This window comes from Protopterus annectens, chromosome 11.part0 (genome assembly GCF_019279795.1).
Source record: "Protopterus annectens isolate FY-2018-M chromosome 11.part0, PAN1.0, whole genome shotgun sequence".
In the NCBI taxonomy this organism is placed as follows: Eukaryota; Metazoa; Chordata; order Ceratodontiformes; family Protopteridae; genus Protopterus; species Protopterus annectens.
The window spans coordinates 1,143,375,072-1,143,400,253 of NC_056745.1; the positions used below are offsets into that span (position 1 = coordinate 1,143,375,072).

Here is a 25,182-nt window from a genome sequence, read left to right on the forward strand (position 1 = left end):
AGGATTAGGGCTGTAAGCTGCTAATAAAGGTAAACATGGTAGATCTAGGTTTGATTCTATTACTGTTTGCATGATGTGTGACCCTGAGCAATTACTTAATTACTTGTGCTTGGTGGGTTTACACAGTTTACAGTTAATACAAGAAGTAAACAAACATCCTGAGATGTAATGTCATCATTCTCCCTATAGAAGAAAGAAGATAACATGGAGGATATCTCATCAAATTAAGGCACAGTATTTGCAGGGTTTCACATATTGCTGCTTGTTGTCAGAAGTTATTTCAAGTCAAGCCATTGATCCCATATCTATGAAACTTTCACTTCTACTTTCAGCTTATGGGACAGCTAAAATAGTTCTGCATATAGATTCATAGGTAGGTACTAGGCTATTGGCCCTAGGGCCTATATAAGTCTAGTCAAACGGTACCCTGGTTTTTGCCACCCAGGAAAATTATTTTCCTGTGCCCCTGTCAAGCAGAGCCACAGAAGTGATCCCGGGGTGAATTTCCTATCTCCCATCCAGTCATCAAGATTTTTCTTGGAGTGCTAATGAGGAGCTTTGTTTGATATAGATATGTAGTTTGTTCCAGAGAATGGGAAGTCTCTGGGACAGGAATCTATCCCTCCAGCATGTTCTGTTTATTGTGATGACAAGGTTTAGGTCCCAAGAGCGTGTAGCTCAGAGGGATTGGGATTTCTTTAAGTGGAGCATGTCCAACAGCTCTGGGTTTGGCATAGCTTTGTATGTTAGGCAGAGATCGCCTCTGAGTAGGCGACATGCGACAGAGTAAAGCTGGAGTTTTTTAGATGGTCTGCATAGGGCATCTGTTTGAGACATTGTAAAACAAAAAAAAATCTGTTAGTTTTCCTTGTCAGCTGGTGGAACTCTTTAAAATGGTGCACACTATAGTATCCTGTCTGAGTTATTGTTTTAATTGTAATTTTTGCATCATTTAATTTAGTACACAATCTATTGCTGTAGACAATGGTGGATGTTGTGGTGTGATAAAGTAAAAAAAAAATGACACAATGTTTAGGATTAGCTTTGTTTAAATAAATGGAGACTGCAGCAGAAATGTTGTTTTACAGATGTTCTGCGTCAAAATTAGAAGCTTTACAAAAATGTGACAGCAAGTTTATAGCAGCTGTGGGATGTAAGAGGGAGGTTTGGTGACCAAGATCAGCGCATTCCAGATGGGGAAGCCCTGACCGAACAAAACATGCGGTCAGTGACAAGTGATAATTATGGTTAGTGTGGGAATGAACTTTAAATGCGTGTGACTGCAACAGCAAACAAAATTATTTTCAACAAGTCAAAACCCTAGTGTGCATCACAAAGCAGGAGCTTAATGTTCTTGTGTAGACCCCCAGAGATGTTTAAAGATGGAAAAGTTGCTTCCATACATATTGTTGTCTAATGTAGTTTAACTGGGCATTGTGCACCCACTTAAAAGAACAAAAACTATAGCTAAAGAGGTCAACCATTGGTATGTTATGCTGGATGTTCATTCTCATAGTCTCACTCCATCACCTTATAAACCAATGCTATGTAATTAAAGCTAAAGCTCTCTAATAATGGTGTTTTCATATCAGAATAGCACACTTTCACTGCATAGCTGTATTACGACGAAGTAGTTATATTTATGTATGTGTATTTTTTACATTACTTTTGTGTTCCTTCCCTTTTAGGAGTCAGCAAAACATTTACGGTTTCAGTAGAAGAGACAGAGATTTTAACAGAAAAAGTGATTTTTATTAATCTTGGTAAGTTTTGTTGAAAATTATTTGACTTTCCTTTCTGTAAACATATTTGATTTATTTTAAAATATTCATTCCTTTGTTATAATTGACTAGGACACATTTACTAAACTGTTTATACTGATGAAACTGAACAGATTGTCCTTGTATCATTTATTTCATGACAAGCGGATAAAGTTGTTTTTCATATGTTGAGGAATATTTATATTAAACATACTGACAGAATGTGGCCCCTCAGCTCAGCTGAGGTTTAACCATGAAGGGTGGGAAGCTGAATTTTCCTGTAGAGGTTTTTGTCACATGCAAGATGAAATAATTTCAACTCCTTTTTCAGGAAATTGCTGAAGTTAAAGCTAGCATCACAGGATAGGGTGGGGTACTATACAATTTATTGCAGAAAAGCGTCATTCTCATGTGTCGAGTTATTTAGATCCAATATTTCTCCAGGGTAGAAACACTAACCATTTCTGAAAGATTCTTGCTTGGTGCAGTAGAAAGATTCACTGGGTCTGGCAGCCTTCCAGCAGCAATCAGTGAAGAAATATCCCTAGAAGTTCGAGTCACGAAGGGAGATAGTAAGCAGCTGGGGTTAGCAGATGTGTAGGACCCAGTGATAGGTAGTCTGGGGATATGCTTTTTTTATCTAGTTTATTTTCTCTCTGCTGTTTACATGTGTATTCTGTTTATCTCTGTGTATCATTCTGTATTAGGCATGTGATATTAGTATAGGTGCCTGTGGTATGGATGTTGGTTAAACATTTTTCCATTTAAATCAGTTTACTTAATCTGGTTATCAATAACTAAATAAGGTCAGAACACCAGTTTATAAACTGTCTTTCATGCAGTTCTGCAGAAGATATGGCTTTATCCTTTCACTTACTAACAAGGCATGAGTGTTTTAGGCCAGAGGCCTGGCTTTCAGGTGCATGCAGCAGCTTGGGAAGTGTCAGGTCATGTGGGTTTTATTGTGAGACCTTATCGGTGATGAATATAACACACATAACAAGCAAAAACATCTCATTGGTTACTGTAGAATATTCTGCCAGTTTACAAAGAGACAACTACCTTTATCTAGAGCAACCCCTTCTGTGAGTGCAGAGGATAAGAACTTCTGCCTAAGTATCTCTAGGTCTTTCCTACCATACCACTCAATTGCCTCTGATTTTGCAGAATGTCCCTGATTTTTTGCCTCATATTTTTGTCTTTTAGCTCATAAAATGTTTGATTTTCTGATAAATCACTGAGAATTAGTCAGTCAATAGTGCAAGACATTGTAGTTTCATACTTACTGCTCAGAAAATGCCTTTTGTTGTGAAACCTATCATTCTGTTATCTTTTTAAAGTGAATTAAGGGTAACATTTAAGATTGTCCCTGATTTTCAGCCTTTGTTCCCTATCTATCCTATTTTCCCCAACCATAATAAGAAAAAAAATTGCTTACCTTCCAGGCACTATTATGAATTCCAAACACTGTGCTGCCCCACCCCATTTAATTTCATTTCCTTGCCTACCTCCCTACATGCACTTCTTCCACCTCCTGCATGTAGTGTCTTTGTTCCAGAATTGCAAACTTCCATTCTTTTACAGACACATTTGGTTTTTGTAAACTCTTGTCCATAGCCATGAGCACTTCATCACCAACCTAATCCAATAGCCAGCTCACCACCCCAACATAACTCAAGATAACTAATTTATCCTTGTCTCTCTACCCCAGCACAACACAGTCTTTAACTTTAACATCCTATATCATCTTCTGTGTGTCTGTATTTCTACCTTTCACCCCGGGCTGCAAAATGGCATGATCACTGCTAGCCAGCAGTGTCCCTGTTAGGGCATCCATCCCCCTTTGTTGTATCCAGGGCCGCATTCTTGAAATCTACAACTTTTGTCAAAGCTTAACACTAACTGGATGATCTTAGTTGCCCAGTCCAAGACACTAACCTCACCCACCCTCTCCAGAGCCACATCAAATTTAGATCTCCTCTTGAGTATAACATCTTCACTCCTTTATTCTCTCTCTGCCAGTTTTTCAACCCTTCTCCCAGTTATATATGGGCTATATTGATCCCTGATCACTCACTCATTCTGGTACCTTCATTGCCTGGGTGCCTACCATATCCATATGTTCTTCATTGCCATCTCTCTTGCCCTTTCATAAGGTGGTGTTCCACCTGTCTAAACCCTTACTTGATGCCATTCAGTAAGATCATACTTCTCCTTCATCTTTCCCTTATTTGTCAGCTCTGAATAACGCATAACCTTATACATTCATGCCTCACCCCCTTGTTTGCCCAAGTGTCTGTGATAACCAGCAAAGTCCACCCCACACTGCTGTATGTCACTGCCCAAGGCTTCCAGTACCATCAGCTAGATGTCTAGCACTTGACAGAAATACCGTGGCCTGAATCAGTGATAATTGCTTTGCTGACATGATTCTCTAACTCCACCCACAGTCTGAACATTTAGCCTCCTCTCTGTCATTGTTATCCTTTTCTTCTTAGATAAAGGTGCAGTCGCTGAGACATATACTTCCAACCTAGCTTTGAGCACAGTTCTCTCCTTCTTTGCTAAGATGGAACCTGTTCATTGCGTACATCCCATTTCATGGAACCTGCCTGTGGCATACATCCGGTCTCATAGAAGCTGTCTGTGGCATACATCCTGTCTCATGGAAGCTGCCTGTGGGCATACATCCTGTCTCATGGAACCTGTCCATGGCATACATCCTATCCCTTTGCCAGGTCTCCTCCCTATCTTTTCAAAGCCCTTTGACAATTTCTAAAGTTAACTGTTACATTCATTAATCCTGTCCTTCCATGACATACTCTTTGCTATCACATAGCATATCTGAGAATGCTACCTCCAACCCCCTGTCCTGCCATCTGCCATCTCCTGTTCCTGATTGTTACCTTCTCTGATAGGTAGTTGGTATTCCTCCTTCTTGGTGACCATCCTGGTTACCTCCTCATATGTTTCACTAAATTTAATCCCCAAGATTATCATCCCAACTGTGCACAGGGATAAAACCTTTACTGTACACCAGATAACCTTGTTCAATTAATGTCACAAATGTTGGAGGAGCCACCGGTGCAGAATGGGAGTGAGTGGCTGATGTTGGCTCACCCATCCTGGGGGAGGAATATAGCCTAGGCTTATTGCAATAAGTAGCATACAAGTCTGGAAAGCTCTGTGCTGCATAAGTGATAAGCGGTATAGTCTAGAGGTTGTGCTTGTGTTGAAGCATGCACAGACCACTTATGGGCAGCAGTTACAGAGCTCACAAGGCTGCCCCAGGGAAGGGAGTTAAGACGCACTCCCCAGCAGCAGTATAATACTTAACCAAAACTGTATTCTTTCTATTCTCTGGCCACACACTGGTTTGCATTTCTTTCTCTTCTTGTAGTCCCTTACTAACCCCCCCATCCAGTTGAACCCACACACCCCTCTTCACTGTCCATACCTGAAGTGTACCTTTTTTTGCTGCATCTGAGCCATTCCTGTGCTTGCTGTACTCTTCTAACAAACCCTAGTGCTGTTTTCCACTCCTTGACCCATCTTGCTTTATCTTCCTCAAGTCCTCCTTTACTCCTGCTGCTGTCATGCCCTCCTCTTACACTACTCATCATTCTGCTAATCATTTCTCTTCTCTGTCCTCTACTAGGCCTCACTTTCCTAACACCTGCACCATTTATTCCACCCATCTATTTAGGTGGCCACCCAGCCCACTTCCCACAAGCTGTCCCTAAGGTGTTGACTGGTGCAAAGCTACATCTGACTGTAACCATACCTCCCGACAAAACCTGAAATAGTTGGGTGGGAATGACCCAAAGTCAAGTACAAATTTTAAGTGTTACTCTAATTTACTTAAAGTTTAATAGAACAGCACTTTTTTGGCTCACTATGCAGTTACTGAACAATTAGAAGTCTGAAATTCTAATATCTGACATTATTGACTGATTGTAATCCTCGCTGATTTACCAGAACATCAAAACATTTACAAAGGATGGAGCACAAGGGGTTCTAATGGAGAAATGAAAAGTCAGCAAGCAAAGGAGAGTAGTAGTGCTGAAGTTGAATTCATCCTCAAGTTGTGGTGAGTACCTTCGCAAGGTGGACCCTGTTTTTCACAAAATCTCACCAAGGCAACACTGATATATAGTCTGTATTTATATAGCGTATGTCATGGACAGAAGTAAGTCAAAAACAAAAAAAGATAGCTGGGTGCACAAGTCCCAGGATAAAAAAAAGTGCCCAATCCTGGTAGGCACACTGGTGCCAGGACTGGAAAAAATGACAGTGTAGAATCCTCAAAATCTGGAAACATTCCTACGATGGAGCCAGGCCAGGCCCAGGGAGAGGATGCCCCCCATTGTAGAAGGAAGTAGAAGTCCACAAAATCACAAAAAATGATAGGCCAAAGAAGAGCCATAAAGATGATCGAGTGGACTATTGAGGATAAGAAAGAAATTATGTATTTTTACTATTATGCAAAAAGCCCAGAATTTCCAGACAAAGGATATACAAAGAGATTAAGAAATAAATTAGAGGAAAAAAAAATACTTTCACAGAAAAACTTTCAGAAGCTTCAAATAAAAATTTACGTTCATTAATACAACAGATTTTTGAAAAACAGTATATAGATCAAGAAACTTTGATCTGTTTGGTTCATAGGCTCATAGGTTGGTACTAGGCTATCAGCCTTAGGACCTATACTAGCCTAGCCATAACAATTCCCTGGCTATTTCTTCCCACACTATTGTGGAGTGATAGGCCAGTGGAAAAAGAATGATCTGAGAAAGTGCAAAAATGTAAACAAAACCTAGACATTTTTGAAAAGTATAAAAAAGAAATATGGACATGGGAAAGAGAGAGATTTGAAGCTTCTGACAGTTTTTCTGTGAAAGTATATTTTTTCCTCTAATTTATTTCTTAATCTCTTTGTATATCCTTTGTCTGACTAGTTTGCTACTTGTGTGTCTCTGCTATCCTTAAACAAAAACAAAAAATCTTGCTATTTTCCCACTTTCTCTAACTTAAAAGAAAGTTCAGTTACAGAGTTGCTGTTCTGAACTGTTTGTAAGTTTTTTGGAGGCCAGTGCTTGCTTGGGCTAAAGGGAAGTCTCTGTGTTCAACAGTGGTAGTGGTTAACACTGAGCAGCCTGCCTGTCCCTGTAAGAGTGGTTACTGCCTAGAAACTGTAGTTTTATTGGCCATTTTGGGTCACTTCCAAACTCCTTGATCTCTCTCTCTTAAAACCCTGCAGCTACATGGTTTTGGCATCTTTCCAGGCTTGATAGTTGTTGCTGAAGCACCTACCAAGAGGAGAAAATGCTGAGAGAAGAAAGGAGCCACTTTTGAGATTTTAAGTATTGTCTTGTGATTTATTTCTTAGAAAAACTGTATTGCCGCCTACTTTTCAACATTTTCTTGATTGCAAAATGTTATATCTGGGTTAGAAACAGTATTTAGAACATACCTAGAGCCTGTTTACTGCATTTTTTGTTGCACTTAATTTAAAACTGTTTTATCTTAAATTGCATTTTTCCTGCCTCTGACCTAGCACACGCGTGTTGGGGCCATTTATTGCACTGTTCTGACTAGTTTGCTACTTGTGTGTCTCTGCTATCCTTAAACAAAAACAACAAAACAAAAAACCTTGCTATTTTCCCACTTTCTCTGATTTAAAAGAAAGTTCAGTTACAGAGTTGCTGTTCTAAACTGTTTGTAAGTTTCTTGGAGGCCAGTGCTTGCTTGGGCTAAAGGGAAGTCTCTGTGTTCACCAGTGACAGTGGTTAACACTGAGCAGCCTGCCTGTCCCTGTAGGAGTGGTTACTGCCTAGAAACTGTAGTTTTATTGGCCATTTTGGGTCACTTCCAAACTCCTTGATCTCTCTCTTAAAACCCTGAAACTCTCTTTTTGCGCAGTTGTGCGCACAGAGCAGCGTCGGGCAGCGCCGCTTAAACAGGTTTAAACTATTCCTGGCTCCACATAGTCTGCTCTTCACTTTTTCCCTTAGAACTGCTCTAAATTTCAAAATAAGCACTCTATTTTCATTCTAAAGCCCTGCACTTGCTCGTATAAGTAATCTTACAGGTAAACACTAATAAACTTAAGCACTGCATCCTCTTATACTCCTTTTAAGCACTTGCTCCCTATTGATTCTTTCTGATCAGTCAATAAGTAGTTCCCTATATTATTCAGGCATGTCCAAAGGTCAGTTTCGGGTTTATACTCCAGTCCAGCTGGTGAATCTGGGAATCTTGAGGCAATGTTACAACTGCCTTATGTATACAGACCACCCTCTCCTCCTCCCAACAAGCTCAAATATATGTGAGAGATGCAACTATATAGCCAAACTGGAGGCTAAGCTCTCTCTCAACCCAGTACTGGCACAGCCTGTCAGAAGGAGAAGGTAACCGCACACACACCACAAATCCAGTCTCACATAGAGCTATCGCATCAGCCAACCAAACACATAAACACACAAAAACATACTTGGATGCTCTAAATAAAAATCTGCCTAAGCAGTAGAGACCTTCAAAGCAGACATCCAAGCAACCCCTACCACAAAACAATACCCACGTAGCACATAGCTCACAAAGTCAGTGTGCCACACAGTCAAGGCTAAACAACACACCCCTAATACACTTGTAATAGGTGGCTCTGTTGTCAGACACACTGACGTCCCACTCACCAGGCTGAACAAGGAGAAGGTCACTGTAAGCTGCCTGTCGGGTGCCAGGATCCGCCACATAACACAAGCACTCAGGTCACTCCAAAGCAACTACAAGTATGACTCCATCATTGTCCATGCTGGTGTGAATGACCTGAAACGTGCCTCCCTGGACTACATGAAAAAAGACATAGAGAAGCTCTTTGATCATGTAGCCCAGGCCGATATGACCCTGACCTTGAGTAGCATCTTACCCTCACCAAGAATGATGCCACAGTTTGTGTCTTTCGGCTTTTCCCGGTTAGGGGTTGCCACAGCGGAACTCTGGTCTGCTAATGATTGGCAGTAGATTTTTTACGTGCTGGCTTGCCGGGCCTAATGCACAACCTTCAACGAAGGAACGCCCATTCACGCATGTCGACACACAGAAGACGCTCTAACCGAGAATCCAATGGGCAACGTCTAACTGTGAGGCGACAACGCTACCACAGCATCACCACCGCAGAAGAATGATGCCACAGTATAAAGACAAAATGATCAATTTTAACAATTGGCTAAAGTATTGGTGTCATTCAAAGGGGATCCAGTGTCTGTCAGCCTGGGATGACATGCTCGACGAGCCACGTTGCTTCGCTAGGGACGGCTTGCACCTGTCACCCCTGGGTTTTCGAATACTGGCAAAGGGTCTTGCCTCCCCCATAGTGCCTTTTTTTAGGCAAGGCTCAAAAGACAAACCCACCTCCATAGACAACACACAGAAAAAAAAACTAAGGGTAATGCTGCTCAACGCCAGAAGTCTAAACGTCAAGATGCACGCACTCGAGACTCTCCTCAGTATGGAGAATATTGATATCTGTGCAGTAACAGAAACCTGGTTCAAGGCTCCCGAGAGCACCCCAGCACTAACAGGTTATACTTCATCCCATGCTTTTCTGCCCCAAAACTCGGACAGAACCACAAAAGGAGGGGGAGTATCCATATTTATCAAAGATACCCACACCTCCAGGTTAGTGGCACTGCACGAAGCATCAGAGACCATCCATGTGCAACTAACAGTGGGCAAAACTGCCTTTCAGTTTGTAGCCTGCTACAGACCACCCTCCCAAACACAGGAACCTCACTCGGCTTTCCTGAGAACACCGGAGAATATGAAGGTCTCTCCATACACCATTATATTGGGTGACTTCAACTAACCAAACATTGATTGGGAAAACTACTCAAGCCGAAACACCTTCGCCCAACGGTTCCTAGAATTTATAAACTCAAATGCTGTGGAACAACTGGTCACCACTCCCACAAGAGGGGAAAATATATTGGATCTGGTCATCTCCAACATGGGGTCTCTATGTTCCACACCAGAGGTATACCCCTCATTGGTAAGATCAGACCATAAACTAATCTCACTGGACATCCATATTCCGTCCCCACCCCCAGCCAAGGAAACCATGGTGAAGAACTTCTCAAAAGCAAACTTCACACTTCTCAAAACTGAGGTGGAATCCTTCAAAGCCCCCGGGCCAGTGAAAAATATGGCCCAAAATGCAGAATCCTTTACAAAAGCATTCTATGGACACCTACAGGAATGCATGGAGCATACTATCCCAAATAAAACCAAGACTCACTCCTCCAAATGCAGGAGACCTGTCTGGTGGACCCCGGCCATAAATAAGCTATACAACAGAAGGAGAAAGCTACTACATGATAGAGCAAAATCCCAAAAAGGGAAGGTGTCTCTGATCAGTACTAGCAAGAAACTATGATCCCTCATAAAATCATCTAAGGCCAGCTTCGAAAGAAACATTGCACAAGACACTAAAGATAATCACAAGGCCTTCTTTAGTTATGTCAGAAACCTGGGAGGCAACTCCCAGATATGCTCTGAGTTAGTGCAAAATGACAAAAAATACACTGAACCCACAGACATTGCCAACATCCTGGCAGAAAGGTTCAGTGCAAACTCCCCCCCCAAAAGAGCAAATGTCTATCCCAACAGAGTGTAGCCTTCCTGAGATCATAGATGCACAGGTGAGAGCTGCCCTCTCCAAAACAAAAAACACAGCATCAATGGGACCAGACGGTGTCCCGGGCTGCGTCTTACATGAGCTCCAAGAAGAACTAAACCCTCATATAAAGTCACTGTTCAATCTCAGCCTTACTACAGGATATGTACCCAAGGAATGGCGTGCAGCAACAGTGGTCCCACTCCACAAAGGTGGTGCCACAACAGACCCCGGAAACTATTGCCCTATAAGCCTGACTAGCCTGGTCTGCAAAGCTATGGAGCATATCATCATGGAAATCATAAACAAAGACATTGGGAACCTCCAGACACTGGATCCTACCCAATTTGGCTTTGTTAAGGGCAGATCTTGCCTCTTGAACCTGGTCGACGACTTTGAAACAGTTATCAAGGCCATAGATGAAGAGAAGGTAGTCCACACAGCCTACCTGGACCTCGCAAAAGCCTTCGACACAATACCCCACTCGGGCATCATAAATAAGCTCACCAGCTTAAATATCAACCCCTATGCCACAAGATGGGTTGCAAACTGACTCAGGGATAGAACCCACATGGTCTGAATAGCAGGTGCCATGTCAGACTCTAAACCAGTTACAAGTGGCGTCCCACAAGGCTCAGTCCTGGGACCTCTCTTATTTGGTATATATTTCTCCAAGGTACAGGCTAACATGGGAGGACTATGGCTGACCAAGTTCACAGATGACTGCAAACTGGGTGCCATAATCGACTCTCTGGCTGACACACGCATCCTCCAAAAGGGTCTCACAGAGACGGATAACTGGTGCCAGAGCCATGGCCTAAAGCAAAATGCTAAAAAGTGCATAGTCATCCCCTTTGGGAAAAACAAAGTGCCCACAAATTACCACATAGGTGGTAATCCATTAAGTACAGAAGAAGTAATTAGGGACTTGGGGACCCAAGTAGATAGCAATCTCTCCTTTGACAATCACATTGCCAAAGTGGTTAGAAAGACCTATATAGCCCACCTTATCTCGAAAGGGTTCACATCTAGATCAAGAGAGGTCACTGTGCCTCTCTATCATCACTTATCTGCCCCTCTATCATCACTTATCAGGCCCTTAATTGAATACAATGCCCCATTTGGGATGTACCTTACCCAACACCTGCAGCAACTGGAAAGACCCCAAAAGTACCTCACCAAGAGGATCAAGGGGCTCAAACAGATGCCCTATGCAGTTCGACTAAAGAAACTTCAGCTCTAGTCAGTTGCGTACCGCCTACTCAGAGGCGATCTGTGTCTGACGTATAAAGCCATGTCCAGCCCAGAATTAATAGACATGCTTCACCTCAGGAAATCCAAATCCCTTAGAGCTACATGCTCCAGGGACTTGAACCTCAGCACAGAAATAAATAGGACATGCTGGAGAGAGATATATTCATATCCCAGAGTCTCCCCTCACTCTGGAACAAAATCCCAATCTATGTTAAGCTGAGCCCCTCAATGACCCTCTTCAAGAGAAATCTTGAGTGGATGGGAGATCATATGTTTACCCCTGGGATCTCTTCTGTGTCCCTGCTTGACAGAGGTACAGTAAACTAACCTTAAAAGGGCTACCTTCTGTGACCTACTATACAGAGGCACAGTCAACTAATCTAAAAGGGTGACGAAAGCCAAACACACTCTGGCTAGGCTTATAAATGGCCTAGGGCAGATATGGTGCAATAGTTATGCAAAGGAGAAAGCCAAGTTAATATAGAGAAGGCAGTCACAAAGATATTCGAAGAGAAATACAGGCAAAGGCATCCAGATATGGAAAATTGCACAGTAAAAAAATTAATATTACAAAGATGGAATGTGAAAAAGAAGATTTAGTAAAGCAGAAGTTAAAGAAATGGAAGTTGAAGTTATGGAGTGTATGCGAAGTGAAGGATTTAATGTAGAAAGTCCAACACAGACTACCTCACAGCAGTAAGGAGAAGCAGGGAGATCAGGAGACATCTGAAGAAGAAATACAGACATGGGAAAGAAAAAGAGATTTAATATGGTGTAATAGTTATGCAAAGTAGAAAGCAAAACTAACCAATACAAAAAGAGCAGCACCAAAGATATTTGAAGAGAAATACAGGTAAAGGAATCCGGACATGGAAAACCGTACAATACAAAAAGTAATGAAGACAGAGGAAAAGGAGATCAGTAATGGAGAAGTTAAAGAAATAGAATTTGAAGTTATGGAGCACCTGCAAACTGAAGGACTCAGTGTAGAAAATCTAATGCAGAAAGCACCACAACAGGATAGACCAATGGATACCCAATGAAGGGGAAATCAGTGGAACAGGAAGCAATTGGTCAGGTGCCATATCAAGATATTTTGGAGTCTTCCACAGGAAACCAGTATAAACGTTCACTTGAAGCTAGACAGCAAGGGAAGGAACAGGAAACTGTGGAAACTGATGCAGTCAGTGTTGAGGAGTGATAGGCCAGTGAGTCCCATATGACAGAGCAACGGATGGCACAGGATGAAATTGAAGAGAAGGTGCCACAGGAAGATGCTATAGAACTTTCTATAGAGTGCCCACAGGAAGTGGAAAACAAAGGATGTGCCCTCAGTCTGGAAGAAAATGAACTAAGGGAAGAGTTGGTTGATTTAGTGGACAAAGATATATTAAAATCAATGAAAGAAATAGACTGCAGAAGGTCAATTAAAGCCCCAAAAGTTAGAAGTCTGATAAAACAAATGAACACAGTAATTTGGACTGTCCATAGAGATCCATGCAATATAATAGAAGTAAACAGGATATTTTACTGTGCAGCTAAATTAATAACTGATAAAGTTCTACCACAAGAGCACAGGGTAGTGAGGCAGAGGAAGGGGAGAAATCGAATACCATGATGGAAGTATTGAACAGAGAAAAATATAAAGCAATTAACACAAGAAGTAGGGAATAGATCAACAAAAATATTAAGAAAGATAAATGTGATAAAAGCAGTGTGCAGTATTAGAACAGACCAGGATCTATCATGCGCTACTGCAAATAAATTAAAAATTTCAGCACAGACGGAAAAACTTAGATGATACACAGAAAAATATAAAGGAAAAGTACAAAATAAGCAATTTAGTATTAACCCCAAAAAGTTTTATAGAGAGTTGGGAAACAAAGTAAAAGGAATTGAAAGCTTGCCAAAAAAAGAAGAAATAGATGCATTTTGGAGAAGTATCTATGAAGATCCTGTGGAAGACAACAAAGATACTCATCTTCTTTCGGCTGTTCCCGTTAGGGGTCGACACAGTGGATCATCTGTTTCCATTTCTTCCTGTCCTCTGCATCTTGCTCTGTCACACCAACCACCTGCATTTTCTCTTTCACCACATCCATAAACCTTATTTTAGGCCTTCTTCTTTTCCTGTTACCTGGCAGCTTCATCCTTAGCATCTTTTTCCCAATATACTCAGCATCCCTCCTCAGCACATGTCCAAACCAACGTAATCTTGCCTCTCAGGCTTTGTCTCCAAACCTTCCAACCTGGGCTGACCCTCTAATATACTTATTCCTAATCCTGTCCACCCTCATCACACCCACTGCAAATCTTAACATCTTTAACTCTGCCACATCCAGCTCAAACTCCTGCCTTTTTGTCAATGCCACTGTCTCCAACCCATGTAACATAGCTGGTCTCACTACCCTCTTGTAGACCTTCCCTTTCACTCTTACTGGTACTCATCTGTCACAAATCACTCCTGACACTCTTCTCCACCCACTCCATCCTGCCTGTACTCTCTTCTTCACCTCTGTTCCACACTCACCATTACTCTGAACTATTGATCCCAAGTATTTAAACTCATTCATCTTCGCCACCTCTACTCCTTGCATCCTCACCATTCCTCTATCCTCCCTCTCATTCACACACACACATATTCTGTCTTAGTCCTGCTGACCTTCATTCCTCTTCTCTCTAGAGCATCTCTCCAGGGTCTCCTCCACCTGTTCCCTACTCTCCCTACAGATCACAATGTCATCTGCAAACATCATAGTCCATGGGGACGCCTGTCTGATCTCATCTGTCAACCTGTCCATCACCATTGCAAATAAGAAAGGGCTCAGAGCTGATCCTTGATGTAATCCCACCTCCACCTTAAATGCATCCGTCACTCCCACCACAGACCTCACCGCTGTCACACTACCCTCCTACATATCCTGTACCTCTCTTACATACTTTTCTGACACTCCCGACTTCCTCATACAATACAACAACTCCTGTCTAGGCATCCTGCCATATGCTTTCTCTAAGTCTACAAAAACACACTGCAACTCCTTCTGACCTTCTCTGTACTTCTCCATCAACACCCTCAGAGCAAACATTGCATCTGTAGTGCTCTTTCCTGGCATGAAACCATACTGCTGATCACTAATCATCACGTCCCTTCTTAACCTAGCTTCCACTACTCTTTCACATAACTTCATGCTGTGACTGATCAATTTAATCCCCCTGTAGTTACTACAGCTCTGCACATCACCCTTATTCTTAAAAATCAATACCAAAACACTTTTTCTCCATTCCTCAGGCATCCTCTCACTTTCCAAGATTTCATTAAAAAATCAGGTTAAAAACTCCACTGCCATTTCACCTAAACACCTCCATGCTTCCACAGGTATGTCATCCGGACCAACAGCCTTTCCATTCTTCATCCTCTTCATAGCTATCCTTACTTCCTCCTTGCTGATCCATTGTACTTCATGATTCACTATCCCCACATCAACCAACCTTCTGTCCCTCTCATTCTCTTCATTCATCATCCCCTCAATGTACTCCTTCCATCTCCTCAACACACTCTCCTCATTTGTGAGTATGTTTCCCTCATTATCCTTTATCACCTTTACCTGCTGCACATCTTTCCTAGCTCTGTCCCTCTGTCTAGCCATCAGTACAGGTCCTTTTCTCCCTCCTTAGTGTCCAACCTTTCATACAACTCTTCATATGCCTTATCCTTAGCCTTCACCACCTCTCTCTTTGCCATGCACCTCATCTCCTTATCCTGTCTACTTTCTTCATCTCTCTGACAATCCCACTTCTTTGCCAACCTGTTTCTCTGTATACTCTCCTGTACTTCCTCATTCCACCACCATGTCTCCTTGTCGTCCTTCCTCTGTGCAGATGTCATACCAAGCACCTTTCTCGCCGTCTCCCTTACTAACTCTGCTGTAGTTACCCAGCTATTTGGTAACTCTTCACTGCCACCCAGTGCCTGTTTTAACTCATCCCTGAACTCCACCTCACAATTACCCTTTTTCAATTTCCACCATTTGATCCTTGGTGCTGCCCTCACACTCCTCCTCCTCTTCTTAATCACCAACGTCATCCTACAAACCATCATCCTATGCTGCCTAACTACACTTTCCCCTGCCACCACTTTACAGTCTCCAATCTCCTTCAGACTGGCCCTCCTACATAAGATATAATCCACCTGTGTGCATCTTCCTCCACTCTTGTATGTCACCCTATGCTCCTCCCTCTTGTTAAAATACGTATTCACCACAGCCATGTCCATCCTTTTCGCAAAATCCAACACCATCTGACCTTTTGCATTCCTTTGTTTAAAACCATACCTACCCATCACATCCTCATACCCTCTGTTCCCTTCACCAACATGCCCATTGAAATCTGCTCCAATCACCACTCTCTCACCCGTGGGTACAGTCATCACCACTTCATCCAACTCACTCCAAAATTTTTCTTTCTCATTCATCGCACACCCAACTTGTGGAGCATATGCACTAACAACATTCGTCATTACACCATCAATTTCCAGCTTCATAAATACCACTCTGTCTGACACTCTTTTCACCTCCAAAACACTCTTAGCATACTGTTCCTTCAGGATAATTCCTACACCATTTCTCCTCCCATCCATACCATGATAAAACAATTTGAACCCACTTCCGATACACCTAGACTTACTCCCCTTCCATCTGGTCTCTTGCCCACACAGTATACCAACCTTCCTTCTGTCGATCATATCAGCTAGCTCTCTCCCTATACCAGTCATACTGCCAACATTCAGAGTTCCGATCCTCACTACCACAGTCCTAGCCTTTCTCCTCTCTTCCTGCCTTTGGCCATGCCTTCCGCCTCTTCTCCTCCTTCGGCCAGCAGTAGCCCAATTACCGTCAGCACCCTGTTGGCTAGCAGTACTGGTGGCGGTCGTTGTTAACCCGGGCCTCGACCAATCTGGTATGTAAATATTTACTGGTGTCTGCATGAATCATTTGGCAAAGTTTTATGCTGGATGACCTTCCTGACACAACCCTCCCCATTTATCCGGGCTTGGGACCGGCACAAAGAAATGCACTGGCTTGTGCATTCCCAGTGGCTGGGTTGGAACACAACAAAGATACTAAATGGATAAAAGAAGTAAAAAAAAGAATAAGAAGTTTAAAGGTACAGGATATGAAATGGGATGAAGTAACAGCCAGAGAGATTGAAATAAAGATAAGTAAAGCCTCTAATTGGAAAACCTCAGGCCGAGATGCAGTACCTAACATTTGGTTAAAAGTATTAACATCTTTGCATGAAGACCTAGCCATGAGTAAGAACTATTTATATGTGCACCCCGAACAGACACCAGTCTGGCTAACAACAGATAAAACAATGCTCCTACTTAAGAGTGAACCTGCAAGCTTCCCCCAAAATTATAGACCAATAACTTGCCTTCTGACGACGTATAAACTATACATGGGAATTGATGCTGACAGAGTTTATAGTCATTTAGAAGAAAACTCAATTATGGTAGTAGAACAAAAGTGCAATAAAAGAAAGTCATATGGAACCAAGGATCATTTGTTGTTAAATAAAGTCATAGTGGAGAACTGTAGAAAGGGGAAGACTCTAAGTATGGCATGGATTGACTACAAAAAAGCATTGGATAGTATCCCACAGTCATGGATAAAATAGTGCTTAAAAATGTATAAGATGCATCCTACACTGATTGACTACATTACAGTGACTGCAAAACAATGGCAGACCACTTTGCAATTAAGCCATGATAAAGGACTAATTATTATCCCAGGGATAAAAATTCAAAGGGAGATATTCCAGGGTGACTCTGTCACCATTGCTATTCTGCCTTGCCCTTAACCCATTAAGCTGTCTATTTAACATCTTAGGCCATAGTTATAATTTGGCCCCTAGAAAACAACAAAGTCTAAAGACTTATCTTCTCTTTGTCGGTGATTTAAAACCATATAGTTCATCAGATGAGGAACTGAAAGCACAGCTGCAGGATGTCAAAACTTTTTCAGATGATATTAGAATGTCATTTGGCCTTGATAAATGTGCAAAAGCAACCTTTAAAGCAGGAAAACTGCAGCACCAGGAAAACATCAGTTTGGGATGAGAATGTGATATAAAAGAACTTGAGAAAGAGGGAGTCTATAAATACTTAGGAATTGATGAAGGATCAGCAATAAAACATGAACAAATGCAAGTAAAACTTAGTAAGGAGTACTTTAGAAGACTTAAATTAATCCTGAAAACAGTGTTGACGTCTAGGAACAAAATCCAAGCTATAAACCAATCTGCTCTTCCTGTCCTAACTTACAGTTTTGGAGTGACTGATTGGCCCCAGAATGTGTTGGATAAATTAGATATAAAAATAAGAAGGATGCGTCATGCTCACCAAATGATCTGTAAAACTCAGTACATACCAAGATTATATATTCCCTGTTTTGAAGGAGGGATGAGCCTCCTTGAAATTGATTTCATGTATAGATCGGCAATCGTGGGACTCAACACATATCTGCTGACCTCACAAGATCCAAATGTAGTGAAAGTTTTGAAACATGAGGAGAATAAATCTACGATGAGTTCTCTGCTTAACCTCGCAAAAGCATATCGGCATCAAGCAGGAATGGAAATAAACCAGAAGTAGTTAAAAATCAGGCAGCTACTGAATGTGCCCAAAAAAAAAAAAGAAATATAAGGTGAAAGACCAGATGATAAGGCAATAAATGTGGAAAATGCATAAATATAGTTGCAAGTACAGAAAACTTCCGGAAGAACCTCATGTTGATCAGGAATGAATGCAGGAATGGTTAAGGAGAGCTGAATTCAAACCAAGAGATGAAAGGTTAATACTGGCAGCTCAAGACAGTGGTCTACGTGCACGCTCGTTTACAAATTCCATTGAACATGTGGGAGAAACAGACAAATGTAGGTTTTGTAAAACTGAACTGGAAATAGTCGCTCACCTTGTTGCTAGTTGTGACATACTAATGGCAGAAGGACTGTATACTGAAAGGCATAATAATGTGGCGAGACTGCTGCACTAGGGAAGTGGCTGAAGAACACTGGAAACATGAGCCACAAAGCATCATAGAAAATTATGAAGTTTATATCACATGGGACCATCCATTACCAACAATTCAAAAGATAGATGCTAGAAAACCAGATGTAGTAGTTCAAGAAAAGAAGACAAAAGTAGCATTGATCATTGAAATCACCACACCCAGTGACTACAGTGTCCTGCATACAGAGAGACACAAAGTTATAAAATATCAACATCTGCAAGCAGAAATGAGATCAATGTGGAAGAAGGATACCCATATAGTTACAGTAGTAGTAGGGACAACAAATCTTATAAAAAAAAGTCTGCAATCATATTTAGATATGTTACCAATACATTTAACTCATTACGAACTGCAGAAAGAGTCATTACTGGATATACATGACACATCTGAGATACTTCAGGTACAACCAACATTGAGTAAGACTGCAATCCAGGTCATAGCCTGCTATAGGTCCCTAACCATGTCCCTAGACTCTCACTCCATGTGCCTAAGCACCCTGGAATCTATCAAGGTCCAACCCAACACTCTCTTACTAGGAGACTTCAACTACCCCTACATCAACTGGGAAAACTACTCAAGCAAAAATACACTGGCCCAATGTTTCCTGGAATTCATCAATTCCAGTGCCCTGGACCAGCTCACTCTGACCCCCACTAGAGGAAGCAACATCCTTGACCTGGTTATTACTAACATGAGCGAATGTTGCTCTACACCAATAGCCAATCCCTCCCTGGTCAGATCCGACCATAAACTAATCACCATGGAAATCCACATCTCACCCACACCCCCTCAAAGGTAACCACCTTGAAAAACTTCTCCAAAGCTGACTTTGGACTCCTAAAAGCAGAGGTGGCTAACTTCATGTCATCCATGCCAAAGGAAAATAGCTGCATGACTGCCAAGTCATACACCAATGCACTGTACGAACATGCACACAGATGCGAGGAAATAGCCATACCCAACAGAACCAAGATGCTCTCCTCCAAAAAAAAAAAGGAAGCCAATCTGGTGGTTCCCTGCCATTAAAAATACAATACGGTAAATTTCTCCACAAGTACCAATAAATCCAAAAAGAAATTCGAAAAAGAAGTTGAGAAGCTGGATAAACCACACAGTTTTTTGAACAAAATAATGAACGCTTTATTCCCAGTCTGCGTTTTCGTCCCCTATGGACTTCATCAGATCCACAATCTCTAGTAGACATTCATTAATATACATAGGTTCATTTCATTCAACCAATCATTTAATGCCTATTAATTCAAAACAACAAATAAAATTGCTTTACCACTTAATTATTGTTCTTGTTCATTTAAAAACACTATATATGTTTTTTTAAAACATTTTACAATTTTAATGCTTAAATGCTTTTTAAAAAAACTTTAACTAGTGAATCAAAGCGAACTTTGATTTGTATTTGTTTAAAACTTGCCTTTAAAAATATATATTATGTATTTTGTTTAAAACAAAGGGGGATTCAAGGGGAATAGGGTACAAACTTTGTTAGACATAAAATTGTTCATGAGGAAAATGAATCTGGAACTTCTATTTAAAAAGGAAGGGATTGATAGAAATAATATTAATAAGACAGAAGAACAGAGAATATTAAAAAATAAATCTATATTCAACCCACCTATCCATGCTCAACTAAAAAACTTTGAAAGTTATATGGAAAATGTGATTAATAAAATGGACAAAAAGGTTAAGTACAAGAATAACTTAGAAATGGGGGAAAAGAAGATTTTGGAAGAATTAAAGGAAAGTGCAGGTATCAGAGTTATGAAACCCGACAAGGGTGGGGGGGTCGTGATCATGGATGTCATAGAATATGAAGGGAAGATGAATGACATTTTGATGGATACAACTAAGTATAGGACTGTCTCCAAGAATGAGATAAATATTGCCTATAGAAGGATAGACATGATCCTGGAAGATTTGGCCCTTGAAAAAGTCATAGACGGGAAAATGGTGGCATACCTTACGGTTAGTAAGCCAAAGATACCTGCCATCTTCGGTATACCGAAGATACATAAGGATAGTAAAAATCCCCCATTTAGACCTATTGTAGCAGCAGGAAGTTCAAAAACTACACCCATGGCAAAATTTGTTGATGTTAAAACAAAACACATATGGAAAAATAAGGAAGCAATACTGAGAGATTCATGGGATCTACTAAGAGAATTAACTCCAGAAATTTTTGACAAAGAAATTATTTTTGTAACAATAGATGTAATAGACCTGTTTGGATCCATTCCATATGAAAAAGGAATTAGAATGTTTGAAGAAGAAATATTTAACGACAAAAAATTAAAATTTGAAGATAAGATAGCATGCGTAGGCTTTATGGATTTAATTTTGAAAAATAATTTTCTTATTCACAAAGGGGAATTTTTTCAACAAATCCAAGGAGGGCAATGGGCACAGCTTGTGCCCCTACTTTTGCCAATTTAGTACTTGCCAATTGGGAGGAAAAATATATATTTGAATCGGGCTACATGGAATATTGTAAGTTATATAAGAGGTTTTTAGATGACATAATAATTTTTGGATGGGAGGTGAGGACAAGTTGAAAGAATTTATAAAATATATTAGTGGTACAACGGACTTTTGAAGTTCACATACAATATGTCCATTAAGAGTATAGCATACTTGGATATTGAGATTTATAAAAATACGGATTTCTTTGATACTAGGGTATTTAGAAAAGAAACATATGTTAACTCCTTCCTTCACTTTGATAGCGGACACCCCATTTACTGTAAGAGAAATTTAGTAAAGGGCAGTTCGTTAGAGGTTCAAGGATGACAAGCTCTGAAACTGATTTTATAAAAGAATGTGACAAATTAGAACAGATGTTCCACGAAAGAGGGTACCCAGAGCAGTTTATTAAAAACTTGAGGGACGAAGTTGAAATAGGGAGAAAGGGAAGGTTCAAACCCATCATAGGGGAGAAGGAAAATGTACAAAATTCAGAGACCAATGAGGTTTTTGAGAATGAAAATTATCAGCAAGCATTGGTTCTTGAGTATAATGCCCTAAATAAGTCAGTGAAATGGTTATTTCAAAAAGAATGGGAGAAATTTAAAAGTTTAACTGACTTAGAAGGGCTCCCAGAGCAAAAGTTAAAGGTGGTATTTAAGAATTCAGTTAATGTAAAAAATATTTTGGAAATTGGAAAGGTAGAAAGAAAATTGGGCGACAGAAGTAACACATCAAGAGTAGGTACCTATAAATGTGGAAAGTGTAGGCAATGTGGGTTTGTTATTAACCAAGAGAAAATATACTTAGAAAGTAAGAAATTATGGCTACATAGTAAGGGCTACTTTAATTGTGATTCAATAGGGCTGGTTTACCTAGCAATATGCATGAAATGCTCATCCTACTACGTAGGGAAAACTGAGAGATCCTTAAAAAAGAGGATCTACGAGCATATATATGAAATGGGTAAATGCAAAGAAACCAATGCACTTTATAGACATGCGCTCACATGTAAAGAAAATGACTTTAAATTCTTTGTATTGGACCAAGTTAAAAAAGACATTAGGGGAGGTCCTTGGGAGGAGAGTATTAGTTACAAAGAATTATGGTGGCAAGTGGCCTAGAAGCCAATAAATTTCCTGGTCTAAATGAATATATATCCATCTTACCATTATTAAAATTAAGAGCTGCTAGAATATAAAAGGTGGATGTAGTAATTTTAAAGACCAGCAGATGGCACTAGTTCACATTTAAAGTCCATATAAACTGGGTTTCATGAAAGTTGTTTTAAACAAAATACATAATATATATTTTTAAAGGCAAGTTTTAAACAAATACAAATCAAAGTTCGCTTTGATTCACTAGTTAAAGTTTTTTTAAAAAGCATTTAAGCATTAAAATTGTAAAATGTTTTAAAAAAACATATATAGTGTTTTTAAATGAACAAGAACAATAATTAAGTGGTAAAGCAATTTTATTTGTTGTTTTGAATTAATAGGCATTAAATGATTGGTTGAATGAAATGAACCTATGTATATTAATGAATGTCTACTAGAGATTGTGGATCTGATGAAGTCCATAGGGGACGAAAACGCAGACTGGGAATAAAGCGTTCATTATTTTGTTCAAAAAAACTGTGTGGTTTATCCAGCTTCTCAACTTCTTTTTCGAATTTCTTTTTGGATTTATTGGTACTTGTGGAGAAATTTACCGTATTGTACTTTTTCGTGGTGACTGTTACGGTATGGAGAAGGAGAGTGAGAGGCAGACCTGTTGCGACGACAGCAGTCAGGCTAGGAAACTTATAGGGCAGCTCACTGCCTTGGTTGACTTGCTTACACCTTTGTGCGAGTCCTTTTTACGTAATACCTACGAACCGGAAGGGGAAGATGCGGTCCAAGACCTGGGAGCACGGCAGCAACGACAGAAGAGGAAGAGACCTTGTTTTGGAAGTGAGAGAATACCAAGGGAAGGAGATGAACCGAACGGTTCAGTATTCGATCCGGCAGTTACACCGAATGCTTTTCAGGAGTCGGAGACAGAGGAAACGATGGTCAACTTCAGTGATGTGACGGAAATATTGGAATGTTCACAAGGTACTGTTCCTAATATGAATACCGTTGATATGAATCAATGGCTGAAAGAACAACGTAATTTTAACTTTAATGTTAACTTTAATCCTGAAAACGGTGTGGGGCAACACCGACTAGCAGTCAACACTGATTCTTTTAGCAAAAAGGTGGACAATGCTTCTAAGTTGATGTACAAATATAAATCCATTATAGTAGAAAATGGTTATCTTACAGAATGTTTGAGACGGAAAATAGTCCCCAAGGGACTACGTACGTGGAAATACCCAAACAATGTACAAATTGGGTCTATTTTCCACAATGAACTTGTAAATGTTTTTAATAATTGTGGTTTAGAGATTGTGAAATGTATTATTGATGAAAACAACAGAAATTTAACAATGATTCATGAACAAATTATTGAACTTGATGGTTTAGTTAAGGAAGACCTGGTTTATAGTATCAAAGAAGAGAGACAAAAATATATGGAACTTAAAAAGGAAATAGATGGAAGATGTAATGTATTGGTCAACAGAAAGATGGACAAGTTAAAAAGGGATATAATAGAATATGAAAAGGACATAAGCTACCCTAAACCTGTGTATAATGGTGTATCCCTACACAAAAATTCTCACAAGAAGGAAGGGGGATATTATGTTGACTATAGAAAAGGGGAGCCCCAAACGGAAACTTTCTATGAAGATTATGACACTGAATTCCCACCACTAGGTAGATATGAAGGGGAAGAACATTTTAGGAATGGCAATCAAAGAAATTTTTACAGGGATGGGGGGACAAGAGGAAAGGGGAGATACATGCAATAGACCCTTTGACTAGTGAAAAAAGGAAAACAACAGAAAGAATAAAGAAAAAAGGTAACAAATATACAAAGGGTGGGTTCACCATATACAATTTTAGTAATATAGAGTTGAGGGGTGAACATTTTTCTTTATTGGAAAAAGGATTTAAATTCATTCCATTAGTCAAGGGGAATAGGGTACAAACTTTGTTAGACATAAAATTGTTCATGAGGAAAATGAATCTGGAACTTCTATTTAAAAAGGAAGGGATTGATAGAAATAATATTAATAAGACAGAAGAACAGAGAATATTAAAAAATAAATCTATATTCAACCCACCTATCCATGCTCAACTAAAAAACTTTGAAAGTTATATGGAAAATGTGATTAATAAAATGGACAAAAGGTTAAGTATAAGAATAATTTAGAAATGGGGGAAAAGAAGATTTTGGAAGAATTAAAGGAAAGTGCAGGTATCAGAGTTATGAAACCCGACAAGGGTGGGGGGGTCGTGATCATGGATGTCATAGAATATGAAGGGAAGATGAATGACATTTTGATGGATACAACTAAGTATAGGACTGTCTCCAAGAATGAGATAAATATTGCCTATAGAAGGATAGACATGATCCTGGAAGATTTGGCCCTTGAAAAAGTCATAGACGGGAAAATGGTGGCATACCTTACGGTTAGTAAGCCAAAGATACCTGCCATCTTCGGTATACCGAAGATACATAAGGATAGTAAAAATCCCCCATTTAGACCTATTGTAGCAGCAGGAAGTTCAAAAACTACACCCATGGCAAAATTTGTTGATGTTAAAACAAAACACATATGGAAAAATAAGGAAGCAATACTGAGAGACTCATGGGATCTACTAAGAGAATTAACTCCAGAAATTTTTGACAAAGAAATTATTTTTGTAACAATAGATGTAGTAGACCTGTTTGGATCCATTCCATATGAAAAAGGAATTAGAATGTTTGAAGAAGAAATATTTAATGACAAAAAATTAAAATTTGAAGATAAGATAGCATGCGTAGGCTTTATGGATTTAATTTTGAAAAATAATTTTCTTATTCA

The 25,182-nt window shown here is 40.1% G+C and overlaps 1 protein-coding gene across 1 annotated transcript in view; it reads left to right on the forward strand.

Annotated features, from left to right (window-relative positions):
- Window positions 1–25,182, forward strand: part of LOC122815037 (gamma-secretase activating protein) — a 1,452,063-nt gene that overhangs the window by 151,692 nt on the left and 1,275,189 nt on the right. Inside the window, exon 5 of the mRNA XM_044087286.1 lies at window positions 1,689–1,763. Within this exon, the coding sequence (XP_043943221.1) occupies window positions 1,689–1,763 (75 nt within the window). The remainder of the gene's footprint in view (window positions 1–1,688; window positions 1,764–25,182) is intronic.